Source organism: Perca flavescens, chromosome 6 (assembly GCF_004354835.1).
Source record: "Perca flavescens isolate YP-PL-M2 chromosome 6, PFLA_1.0, whole genome shotgun sequence".
NCBI lineage: Eukaryota > Metazoa > Chordata > Actinopteri > Perciformes > Percidae > Perca > Perca flavescens.
In genome coordinates, this window is record NC_041336.1 from 38,359,945 (window position 1) to 38,373,925 (window position 13,981).

At 41.2% G+C, this 13,981-nt stretch overlaps 1 protein-coding gene across 2 annotated transcripts in view; it reads left to right on the top strand.

Annotated features, from left to right (window-relative positions):
- Positions 1-13,803, top strand: part of klhl32 (kelch-like family member 32) — an 84,362-nt gene extending 70,559 nt beyond the window's left edge. For both annotated transcript variants that reach the window (XM_028579911.1, XM_028579912.1), the window contains exons 7-11: positions 604-1,330; positions 1,530-1,588; positions 4,277-4,469; positions 10,585-10,679; positions 12,584-13,803. In XM_028579911.1, the coding sequence (XP_028435712.1) occupies positions 604-1,330; positions 1,530-1,588; positions 4,277-4,469; positions 10,585-10,679; positions 12,584-12,745 (1,236 nt within the window). In that variant the 3' untranslated portion in view covers positions 12,746-13,803. The remainder of the gene's footprint in view (positions 1-603; positions 1,331-1,529; positions 1,589-4,276; positions 4,470-10,584; positions 10,680-12,583) is intronic.
- The last annotated feature ends 178 nt before the right edge of the window (positions 13,804-13,981 follow it).

The window sequence follows — 13,981 nt, forward strand, 5'->3', positions numbered from 1 at the left end:
CTGATGCGGGAGTCCTAAATTCTCGTTTAAAGGCACCGTTTCTGAATATGCGTGCCTTTTTACTCCTTAAACAGCTTTATTATAAAAAAAAGACATAGATATCTCACTTATTGCAATATGGGACCTGTTATGTATCTGCCTAGGGAAAAAAAGATGAAAATTAGCTATGGTGCTAACTGTAGCATATTGTGTACTTGTACTGATGTCTATTAATGTGCACTGTCCCTATCTAAGTAAACAATTACAATTCAATTCAATTTCAATTCAATTTTATTTATAGTATCAAATCATAACAAGAGTTATCTCAGAACACTTTACAGATAGAGTAGGTCTAGACCACACTCTATAATTTACAAAGACCCAACAACTCCAGTAATTCCTCCAAGAGCAAGCATTTAGTGCGGCAGTGGCGAGGAAAAACTCCCTTCAGGAATAAAAAATAAAAAAATGAAATAAATGAGTTGACCATTCATATATTATATTATATTAAAAGCTAACTTCATACAGCGTATTTAACTTTATTTTCTTTTTTGTGAAGGTTCGACCACTGTCTAACAACAGTCCAAAACTCATACAGTTCTTCTCTACTCGATCTGCCTCTAGTTGGTTGTTCTGTGGCTGGAACACGACTGCCGTTACCAGTACGCTGACGATCTACTGCAACACGTCCGCTACGGCCTCATGGACGTCCCCACACTGCACCAGCTTGCCCGTAGCCACTCTCTGGTTAAGTCCAGCCCTACTGCTGCTGCCCTTGTGGAGGAGGCCCTGGACTATCACCACGCCACCTTCGCCCAGCCCCTCCGCCAGTCGGCCCGCACCAGGCCTCGCTTCCAGTCTCTCACCCTCTACATAGTTGGCGGGCGGAAGCGGGAGGTGAGCAGAGTCAGGGAGTTGCGCTACTTCAACCCGGCTGCACAGGAGCATGTACGCGTTGCGGGGGGGTCGAACTGGAGCGAGCTGGCGCTTATGCCCACTGGACGCAGCCACCATTGTGTGGCCGTAATGGGGAACTTCCTATTTGTTGTGGGTGGGGAGGTGGAGCATGCCACCGGGAGGACATGTGCTGTAAGGACTGCTTGTCGATACGACTCCAGGGCAAACGGTTGGACTGAGATCGCTCCCATGAAGGCCTGCAGAGAACACTTTGTCCTGGGTGTGCTGGGTCAGTACCTGTACGCAGTGGGGGGCAGGAACGAGCTGAGGCAGGTGCTGCCCTCTGTGGAGCGCTACTGTCCCAAGAGGAACAAATGGATGTTTGTCCAACCCTTTGACCGCTCACTGTCCTGCCACGCCGGCTGTGTGGCTGACAACCTGCTCTGGGTCTCAGGTATACCGCGATAAGGAAAACAGCCTCAAGATACTCACACACTCTAACATTATGCATTACATTTACCTGGATTCTACACATGCATATGCACAGGCACTCTCTTGGCATGTAGTCCAGATATACACTGCTTTGTACACATTTGTACCAAAGTATTTGGCGCTCTGATAAAAGCCAAAGGTGTTGTTCCTTTGTGTTACAGGTGGGGTGACAAACACAGCTCAGTACCAGAATCGACTGATGGTGTACGACCCAGAACAGGTAACTGTGAAGTGATCTTGCACTTTTACTGTATTAAACAATACAGTTCTAAAAGTGCTTACGAGACCATATCAGAGACTTTAAGTTTTTCCTTCAAATCTCCTGTTTAAATACTATATACTTACAGTATAGCGTGCTGTAGAGTTTCATATTTTTAAAGCTGCTTGAATCAATATTTTCATATAAACAATGGATGAAATGACTATGTGTAACATGTAAGGTGTTGCTCCTAGTGACGGACCCATAGAGATTTATCATCAAATTCTACAGTTCCCTTTTTAGCGTCTTTCAGCTCATTGTTTTGGTTATACAGCCTGCAACTTTACTGTATTCGTTCAGTCTCGCTGCTCTCATCAGCACTGTTTCCAGCAGCTGTTTTAAACCCACCTTACATTACTGTACCTGTCCACGTCAAAAGACAGACAGACAAAGTTAGCAACTAGCTGATGAAGCATTGTAGCAGCTAAAAAAGCTAAATATTATGCTCAGGAGTTGATAGAGACCAAAGCAGAGCTAAAAGAGAGTGAATATTAGACTTACATTTGCCAGGTGGCCAGAAACATGACTTTAAATGAATGTTAATGGTGTATCGTGTCTGCTGGATGTGTATAGATAACTGTCTGCTAACACATTTACCATATCAGCTAGTGTAAAAAAACATATTGTGTTGCGCTGCCACCAAGTAGCCAAAGAAATCAATTAGTTTCATACATAAAAGGTCAAAACTCTAGCAATAGCCTACATGGGATGTTAAAACAACTTAACGGTCAGACCAACGTGTTTCGACTTGTGGCCGTAATCAGGGTCTAAAATCAGGAGTAGGACAACACCCCTAAATTGTTTCTTCATGCATTCCACGGACATGTCGAGCAGCTTGCAAACTGGCATCAGGGTCTACCACAAATGTGTTGGTCTGATGTTCTCAATACTACATTAAGTTGCTATAGTTTTGACCCTTTAAGAATGCTTTTCCTTATCCATAAACCTTGCAAGTAGGTGAATATGTGGCAGAAACTCTCCCGCTAATTCAGTTCTGTACAGTCAGTTGTCAGACTTGCTTCCTCCTGAGTTATACCTAATGCACTTGATTTACTTAATACTGTAACTTGTGTTTCTCCATATTAAAATTCACTGCTTTTTCTGTCTGCTGTGTACATATATGTAGCTGTTCCCTATACATATATGTACATATTGTTGCATGTGGAAGAACTATCTGTCGTCTGTTGGTCTCCATTGTTTCTCCACTGATAAATGTTTTTGTTAAAGTATTTCCTTATCTGAATAAGGCTGTATGGATAGAGGGTATCCTATCGTGTTTCTATTCTATAGTGTGATTTTGGCCTACATAAACTAAAATTGGCTTTACAGTTTTACAGTAAGGTCTGCATTGATGTTTGTTAGAGTAATACTATTGTTGGGAGGTGAGGCAGTGCATACTTTTGAAAAATAAAAAATAAACTACACTTAAACAGCATCAATGTGACAATAATGGCCTTTTCCCAGAAAAGTAATGCAGACATTATGTTCACTGTGATGGATTACACAACAGACAGGTGTCAAGAGTCTGCAAATTGATTTCCTCACCATATGGAGATGAAAGGAAACCAATGGCATCGTGGGAAAAAAATAGTAAAACTACAGAAATGTGAAAATCTACAGCTTACTTTAGAATATAATCCACAGTAAAGTATTGTATTAAATTATTCATGTTACCAAAACATTGGTACTGGTCCTTTAATGAAAATCCTCCCAATATTGCCTCTGCAAGGTTAAAACCTTTTATCCAAAATACAAAGTGAACAAACACACACACACACACACACACACACACACACATCAATTGTGTTGCAGTTGCATGAATTAGTTTAAGTCATTATTATTTCTCTAATTGCAACGCTCCCAGCTAACTGTAGTGGAATGTAGTGGGCTTCAGTTCCTGTGTGTGTATGTACAGTATATGAGCTAGCTGTTAAAGAGGGCTGGCTCTCGGTGAGGCTGTATATCGTGTGGAGGTATGCAGTGTGTATATGTACAGTATAAGGTGCATATCCATATGGGTCTGTGTTTGTACATGTTGGCGCGGAAGCGAGGGAGCGAAGAAGCGAGTAAAAGAGAGAGGGAGAGCGTCTCATTTGTATTCACCATGAATCTACATTCACCTGCCAGAGCAACAGCAACCCCCCACCCACTCTACCCTCAACAGATGGCCACCCGTCAGCTCCCAGCAGACACACAGGCACACACACACACACACACACACTCACTCTCATTCTCTGCCTCAATCAAACACACACACACACACACTCACACACACTGACACGAAATAAGCTCCGCCACACTTAGTGAAATGAGCAGGGATCCTTGGTGTAAAATGGAGTGGCTGAAACATATGATTAGAAATAGGGAGGGAAGTCATTAGTACAAACCAGAGCTCCAGTGTCACGTTATTTATCTAGCACTAAGCATACATCAATTACCTATGCATGGATATGCTTAAATATTAATCTTCTTATTCATCCTGCTTCCCTTCCCACCCTCTCTGTTTCTCTCTCTCCCTCCCTCTTTGTACTACATCTCACCTGCTTCTCATGATCTGCATCAAATCATTTTTTTTTACCTTCTTTCTTCCCTTCCATCTGCTTTCCCCCCTAATCCATTCTCCACCAACTTCACCTTCTTCTTCCTCAGGACCAGTGGTTGGCCCGCAGTCCCATGTTGCAGAGGCGAGTTTACCACGTGATGGCGGCGGTGAGGAGGCAGCTCTACGTGCTAGGTGGGAACGACCTGGACTACAACAACGACCGCATCCTGGTGCGCCACATCGACTCCTACAACATGGACGGGGACCAGTGGACACGCTGCTCCTTCAGCCTCCTCACCGGTGGGCAAAGTGAAGAAACCACACACATATGGCCAAGCATACACTTCCAAGTGTATACTGGGGATGATTCATCAGTTGATAGTAACAGATTAAGGATACTCCTCCTTTCCTTCCTTTAAAGGAATAGTTTGACATACATTCACTTTCTTTCTGTGAGTTAGATGAGAAGATTGACACCACCATGTCTGCAGTGGTGGAAGAAGTATCCTGATCCTTTACTTAAGTAAAAGTACTAATACCACACTGTAGAAATACAAGGAAAAGTATGTAAGTATCATCAGGAAAATTTACTTAAAGTATTAAAAGTAAAAGTACTCAATGCAGAAAAATCCTAGCCTCGTGAGACCGTCCCAATCTGGCGAGCTCCAGTTCTCCTCCCAGATCAGTCTGGCATCTTGAGGTAGAGAAAATTTGGAGCCGTTAGCCAAACGACCGGGCCAATCAGCGTTGGTTTTGAGGTGGGTTAGGTGGTGATAAACAGATGGTTTATCCAATCAGCTAACCAGTATTTACAGACAGCGGTAGCCCTAATTCTGTTAGCCGCTCGCTAATGCTTTTTTTCTCTTGGATCCTTCTTTTGGAATATGGACCGGGAACCTGAAATGGTTCCTTTTATTCCTAAATTCTCGTTACACAAACGGCAAATCTCCTTTACCGACATGTTGCTTGCATGTTGAGCTAACGAGCTATGCTTTGCCTGCAGCAGCAGGGGCGGGCTTGTGGTTGTATTTTCATACGCTTCGTGGATCTGATTGGTTGATTTGGCCCGTCTATCACCAACATAGGTGATAAACAGATGGTTTATCCAATCAGCTAACCAGTATTTCCGCCCCTTCCCAAAAGTTCTCCAACGGAAAGTTCCCAGATGGATATGCCCAGCAAATGCGAAGCAATCCATCTGGCGGAGTCAGGTTAGAAAAATCCTCCCATTTTAGAAACTTGAAACAATCCAAACAGTTGTGTGTTTAATGGTCTAATCATTTCAGCTGGACTTGTAGGATTGTATCTTTTAAACTACTTTTAAAATGTGTTTTTGTGCAAAAATCTTAATGTAACTAGTAACTAAAGCTGTCAGATGAATGTAGTGGAGTAAAAATTACAATATTTCTCTCTGAAATGTAGATAGATAGACATTTATTGATCCTTTTGGAAATTCATCTTGCACCATACAGCTCATCAAATAGACAGACAACAGACCATAGAGAACGGACTACCACAAGACCACTAACCCCTCCCTTCCCACCGCACAACCACAGTACACAATCACAAATATCTCCACATCATTAAAAAAAAATAGTAAGGTGCAACATCATCCGTGGCGTTTTAATATTATACCAATATATATATATATATATATATATATATATATATATATATATATTAGTTAGTAGTTAGTTATTTTCCCTAATTTATTTAGTAGTGTAATGCTGGTAGGAATGAATGATTTGCGAGCCCGCTTGGTTTGTAAAGACGGCACCCTCTATCTTCTGCCTGATGGCAGCAGCTCATACCCCTGGAATAGGGGATGTAGCCCGTCACCGCAAATTGCTTGTCCTTTCCTCACCACCCTGGATTCGTAGATCGATATAGCCATCAAACTGAAATTTCCAAATGTTTGCCAAACACAACAAAATGGTATATATTATTATATATAGATCGTGGTCAGTTACTTTTGTTTGTCACTGACAAAGACAAATACCAGGCAATGGAGCAGAAAGTTAAAATACTCTCAACAAAAGAGCGATAGAAAAGGACCATCATGTCTTTTTCTACTCTGAACTGTCTCAGCTTCCGCATAAAATACAGTCACTGCAGACCCTTTTTATAGATGGCATCAGTGTTGGTGTTCCATGATAGCTTAGCATCTATTATTGTTCCTAAGTATTTATACTCCTCTACCATTTCAATCCCTTGCCCCTCTATAGTCATCCGCTGGTGGGTTGAGCCCCCACCCCTCTAAAGTCAAATATCATTTATTTAGTTTTCTTTGTGTTTAGCAGAAGACAACTGGACCTGCACCATTCTATAAACTGGTCTACCCAAGCCTGGTAGTTGGTTTCGTCGTTGTCCCGTATTAAACTTATGATTGCTGTATCATCAGCTAATTTGATTGTAACATGTTCCTGTGTGTTGCTCCTGCATTCATTTGTCTACAAGGTAAATAAGACTGGGGAGATTGTACTTCCTTGTGGAGCCCCCGTGTTTGTAATAATGGGAGAAGACACTGCTTCATTCACCCTGACACGCTGCACTCGGTCAGTCAGAAAGGACTCAACCCACCTGATGACATATGCACTCCCGAATGCAACAGCCTCTCCATCATAATGTGAGGCCTAATGGTGTTGAATGCAGATGAGAAGTCTATAAATAGCACGCGTACATATGGTTTGGGCTGATCCAGGTGACAATAAATATTATGGAGCATATACAATAGGGTGTCATCAGTGCTCCTTTCTGTCCTGTATGCAAATTGTAGAGGGTCAATAACCCCTTGCACATCTCCTAGAACATGTTTTAAGACAATCTTCTCAAGACTTTTCATTACAATTGATGTTAAGGCAACTGGACGATAGTCATTTAAGGCAGATGGTTTTGCCACTTTTGGTACCGGCACTATCAGTGAGGTTTTCCAGGCCTTTGGAATGTAATGTGTGTCAAGAGAGAATATATATAGGGCTAAGTTGTTCCCTACACTCCTTTAGGACCCTTCCTCTGATCTTATCAGGACCAACTGCCTTTTTTGGATCAATCTTTTTGAAGATTCTATGCACCTCCTCAGCTGTTACAACCAGGGGAGGGCCGCTATGAAGTTGTTGTCTGATAGAATTACGCTCTGAGGAGAAGTAGCAGAGTAGAAGTAGAAAGTGGCATGAAAAGAAAAGACTCAAGTAAAGTACAAGTACCTCAAATTAGTACTTAAGTACAGTACTTGAGTAAATGCACTTTGTTACATTCCACCACTGCATGTCTGTATGCTAAATATAAAGCCTATAGTCAGGAGGCTTAGTTTAGCTTGTTTCTATCATCTAAATGAATACATGTATTTCCCAAAATGTCAAACTATTGTTTTAACTGGGGAGGCAACAGAGAAAAAGGTCCTATCCCATTTAAATGAGACACAGGAATTGACAAATAAAAATGCATAGCTACTCCTAAGAGTGCTCTGTCCACCGAGAGGGGGAGCAACAAAAATGGCTGATTCTTGTCACCACATGCAGCATTATGTAAACTGTCACATTATGCAAATGATGGGGTATGCCACTGCCATTTGGGGATAATAACAGGCCTGTGCAACTCTTTAATAACTTTCTTTTGAACATCTTTGGCTCAGGAACCAATCTTGAAAGATTTAGAAGAGATATTTTTTAAAGCGTCTATAAGCAATATTTTTAATAAGAACCATGGATCAAATGACTACTTGTATGTGAGAGAGGGGTCGTTCGTAGTGATGAACCCATGGAGAATTATCACCTGACTCTGGAGTGGAGTTCCCCTCAGCTTTAGCAACACTAAAGCACTTTTCCCGCTTCGGTCCCCCTACAGGTTAGAATCAGAATTGTCCATTACATTACATTATGCAAGTTTGCCAGATCGGGTAGTGGATCTGTAGTTTAGATGACACATAATGGGACATTACGGCAGCAGTAATGGACAATTCCACTTCCAACCAGAACTTCTAATTCTAACTGTTCTACCTTAACTATGTTAGCGACATAATAACCTTTTAGAGCATTTAGCAGCTCGAGAGCTAGATATTTCTCTCAGGAGTTGGTGGAAAGCAAAACTGAGCTAAAAGCAGAGGCTTCTTAAGGCCTCTTAAGGCCCGGACACACCGAGCCAATAATCAGCCGTCTGACAGTCTGGCGAGGTCGGTGACTTAAGTCTGTTCGGTGTGTTCCATGCTGTCGTCCGTCCGAGGAGCCGTTGTTCTTCATTTTGGCCGATTTGACATGTATAATCGGCGGGGCGGGCACTACCGGCAGTCGGACTCAAATGACCCATCTGATTGGTGTAGAGCTAACCTGGACATGGTGAGCAGGATGAGGTGACTAGAGTCTCTCAAAATCTGACGAAAATCTTTTAAACTGACCTTTGTTGATCTGAAATTAAGACAGATTCAGCAACTGCATGGCCTATTTCTCTCTTCAAATGTTTTCAGAAACATGTTTCAGTGAACTATTTTAGTCCAATATGAGATTGTATTCTGAACGAGCCGCCATGACAGTCTGGCTTTGAAATCCGGGAGAAGCCAGACCCACGTGACTCGTTCCTCCAATCAGCTGCCGGTTTTCATTTTTGGGCAACAATACAGATTAGCGCCGCATGCTGTTATGGAGACGTATTACGTCTCGTCTCTTCGGTGTGTTCTGAGGAACTTTTTGGACCAACTCGGGGAGACTGATCAGTCCGGTCGGCTGTCTGGTTGGTGGGTCTGCAGCTTTAAAGGCCCTGAAGACTTTCTCAGTCAGCGTCTACGAATGATGTGCTCCTAAGTTACACAAAAGCAACATTTTCTGCAAATGTTGGAACTGTTTGGAACTGGTTATTTCACATGAGAAAATAAAATAAAAAGATGTCACATCGGGTCGTTGTTTATGTCACCAGACCACTGTCAATGTGACAAGTTCAATGTGATCAAACCCTAACCCACACAGTCCTGATGAAGTACATAAGCTGACTTTTTGAGTGTTAAAGTCCTAATACATAGTACTTATGTTTGTTTTTTTGTCATGTTACAGAGAAATACTAAGTTGTCAGTGGCTTTATGCTAATTTATCTCAAACACAGAATACTTTTAATTCCAATGATGTGCTGTATGTGGTACTTAGAAACATAAGTTGTGCTTTATCCTCCTCTCATTAGATAAAAACATAACCTATAATGCCTCCCTGCTGGTTGTTAGTAGGCGGTTTGGCTCAAATACAATGACAACCCATATATCCCTACTTTAGAGCCATGGGCATGTTGTATCTATAGCCTCCAGGCTGGTGGAGGTGGGATGGAGTAGCACCTCCACCAGCCTGCACCTAAAGGCGCTAGAGACACAGTCTGTTGTGCTGATACTGCAGGATGTGGTCTTATTCTCTCATTTCATGTTCTTCAACGAAGGTTTACAGGGTTTAAAGTTCAGGTGACTTTACTCTTCCTCCCGGTTAAGGAAAAACTCAGGAGCAGCACAACTCACTTCACATACGCGAAAAAGATTCGGGAGACCTTGATGAATTACACAGGAGCATTTAATGAACACTCGTCTTAGGAAATAATTTAGGAGGCAGTACAGTTTAACCACGATGTGTCATTGTGTCATGCCATCCCATCTCTCTGAAGTTCCTGTTATCCTGAAGGTGTATTTAAACTCATGCTGGAGGCGTTAAGTTTAGCTTAACCTTTAGTCTATATCCACAACGTTCCACTTCCGGGATTGCTCCGGTGCTGCCGGAAGTTCCGCTGGATCCCGCTCTTTTCGCCCGGTTACCCGGTTACCCGGTTACACATGTTCCACCAAAACAAGTTCCTTCCCGAAGGCTAATTTGCAGCTCCACCGTGGCTCCGTGCGGCACATAGTGCCGCCCATGACGACTGTGATTGGTTTAAAGAAATGCCAATAAACCAGAGCAGGTTTTTTTCCCATCCTGCAATGCTGTGTGGACTAGCCAGACCCTCTCCAAACTCAGATGCTAAAGTGTGGCAGGCCCACCAACCTCCTGAAACAAACCATTCCCTCATCATGCAGCTGCCTAGATTCCCTGGAAAGGTTATGAGGTAATGTTGGACACTGACCTGACCTGGGGTACCACTGGCTCAGCTTACATAGCATGAGTTGGTAAACTGGAAATTCCACCACACTCCCTCCTTCTCTCCTCCCGTATGACTTTCCTCTTTTGTTCTCTCCTCCTATGATTTCTGGGAAAGTTCAAGACAAAGTCACAGGAAAGAGAACAGGAGCTCAATCTCGGCTCTCCATCCACTCCCGCCCTCGCCCCATCTTTCTCCATTTATCTCTCTCTCTCTCTCTCTCTGTGCCACCTGGGGGGGGGGGGGACGACACCTGATGGAAGTCATATTGTCCTCTGCTTGGCACAGTGAAGCATTGTGTCGGCTCTGTCCTCCCCAGGTCAAAATGAGTCCGGAGTAGCCGTCCATGATGACAGGATCTATGTGGTTGGAGGATACTCGATTTGGACCAACGAGCCTCTGGCATGCATTCAGGTGAGAGATGAGACTTTTTGATTTAGCCTTTATCAGATGAGGCGATATAAATTCAGCTATTCTATTCTATAATATGCCGTTCATACAGTGCAGTGAAACAGCAGCACACTAACTATAAAATAGCCATTGAATTAAAAGAGACCGTACATCTTGAGTAGTTTTTTTTTTTTAGCTTCCATTTCCGTGTTTCCCATACACTGATTTATTGACTGATGATTAAAAGAAAGTGATCACAGAACTAGTTAAGTCTTGTGTTGTCTTCCCGTCCACCATGCACGTTTTTCCGGGTCCAAATTTAAAATTAAAATGTTTTTGTTTTTTTTCCACTTTTTGAAAAAAAATTCTGACATTTTTTTTCTTCAAAACTATAAAATGAAATAAAACACCCAAATTCAATAATAGTAGTGAACTGGTCTTTTTTTTTTTACTTGTGAAGAGTGTTGCATGGAACCATCCACGTAATTTTTTTGGTAAAACACACTGATTCTGATGTAGAAACTTTTTGAAAATGGGTCAGTTTTGACCCAAAGACAACATCCATCTATTTCTGTGAAAATGAGAAAGTAAGCCCCTGACAGAGCTTATTGTTTGACCAGACCAACCAGCACAGAGACTGACATTACTACTAAAAACTACTTGTTACACAACCCACTCATATTCAAACTGCTGTACTTGAAGGTAGTTTATAACCGATACCTTCAACAGAGAGTCGGACCCTTAGGGGGTCCTTAATGTTACTGCAATGGGGCCCCAAGTTATTGTTTAATCATTAAGTTAAAATATGTCTAAAAATATATTTAATATACATAGACACAAGTCCAACATAGGGTAACACTTTATTTAGATAGTCAATCTGTAGATGCTCTACAAACTATCAACAGATTATCAGTACATTTCTCAACTGAATGTCTGCAAACTTTCAACAATTAATCTGTAGATGATCTACAAACTATCAACAAAATATCTTACTTCCATAACCGAATGTCTATACATATTCTCAACTGAATGTCTGTAGACATTCAACAATTAATCTGTAGATGATCTACAAACTTTCAACACTTTTTATTGTGGTAATCTATATATCTACAGATGTAAAAAATGCTTGAAAAAGCACATTTGTAGTGTATCAGTAACACATTATATATATATATATATATATATATATATATATATATATATAGAAACTCAACAACTTTGCTACAACTTATTTGTAGCTATAGACATTCGGTTATGGAAGTAAGATATTTTGTTGATAGTTTGTAGATCATCTACAGATAAATTGTTGATAGTTTGTAGATCATCTACAGATAAATTGTTGAAAGTTTTCAGACATTCAGTTGAAAATGTCTACAGTCATTCAGTTATGAAAGTACAATAGTTTGTTGATAGTTTGTAGATCATCTACAGATTAATTGTTGAAGATCTGCAGACATTCAGTTGAGAAATGTACTGATAATCTGTTGATAGTTTGTAGAGCATCTACAGATTGACTATCTAAATAAAGTGTTACCCAACATAGTATTAGCAAAGCTAAATCGGGATTTGTTTAATTTGGGATTTATTAAATTGACATTGACATGCTACTGGCCCGTAGGTAAGGTAGCCACTAAGGGAGCCATCCACAGATACAGTTCAGTCTAAGGATATACTACTACATGTATGTTTAACATTCAAACATGATGTGTAAATATATGAATAATAATAATTTTAATAGCTTAGTATTGTATGCACCATCAAAAGCTGTGTATAAGCTTTAAGCAGCCCTACACAATATTTGGGGGGAGCGGGGGGAGGGGGTCCCTGCTCCGTCTCTCTTTCAGCTGGGGGGTCCTTGACCTGAAACATTGGAGACCCCTGGTTTATAAGGGACACCATATATTAATAAATAAGTTTCCTTTCTCCAGGTGCTGGATGTGAGCACAGAGGGGAAGGAGGAGGTTTTCTACGGGCCAACGCTGCCATTTGCTTCCAATGGGATAGCAACTTGTTTCCTCCCTGCTCCTTACTTCACCTGCCCAAACCTACAGACTCTACAAGTGCCCCATCACAGGATAGGTGCGGTTTAAACCACTGATGAACAAAACATGAACACATAACCACAGAATGAAGGAGCCTCAACTCAACTCTGGATCGTCAGGATTTGCGAACGTGGCTGTCAAAAATGGTACCTGATCATAGTAATAATTCTGGAACCTGCCATCTCTGTCACACCAGTCCACAGGGATTTCTTTGAGACCCAAATGTAATAACATTACTTCCCTGAGCTACAAGAGCCATGTTATTCTGCAAGCTTCTAGGAAACTACAAAAACAAGAAGCTGTCACATAATACAGGTGTCTGTTGTATTTCCCCAAAGACTGAGGAACTATTCATGATGTCCAGTGAAGCAAGTTAAGGAAAAATTAACTCCGGAGGGATTATAATTCCCTAAGAAGACAGGAACAAAATGCCAGTCCCATTACCAAAAAGTGACTTGTGGGAAACGGACATTACTGAATTGTCCACAAAGAAACGGTCCTCTTTGTAACCCATTATAGGGCTGTAGGAGCTTTTATAACTAAAATCACTGTATAACATTTCCATCAAACTCTCTATAGTCACTTTGGTGACCTGAAAAGCATGCAGGATGTTTTTCAAGATATAGAGGACAAAGCCTGTTTTCTCATTGACTTGGGTGTCTTTTGAAATTACAGATTGGGTTGACAAATGTCAAGAGCCTGAAGCTGAAGCTCATTAGTGCATAAATAACCATGTCATTTTGTAATCCAAATAAGTTTTAAAAAAAAAAAAAAGACTTGATTTTTCTGCATCAGCAGTGACACACTACTGTATGTGTGTATGTTATCGACCTGTGTAAGAGAGTGTGAGATTGCTCAGGACCTAAGACTGTTTATGTTTAAATGAATGTCTGTCATTATTCAGAGAATATCTAGTCAATGTTCTCCAAAGAAGTGTGTATAATATATTATAAAAACACTTCACTGTGCTGATTTTCAAAAACAAAATATACTTTGACCAAAAAGAAAGAAAATGTCGCTCTGCCCTTCCCTCTTCTGTCCAAAAATAACATGTGTCTGAAAGAATATATGGCACATTTTCAGAATAAAGAAGCTATATGAATCCACCTGGAATGTATTTTATAAGGACTGTTTATAGCTATGATGGGAAGGTGAATTATCTAGCAGTGATAGATAATTAATTACCAATTTAAAGCATCGCTTCTGCCTTTCTTTTGCTTCTCCAACCGCCTCCAATACTGTTGGAGGAAAAGGAATGCAGTGCAGCAGAGAGACGCTCAGATG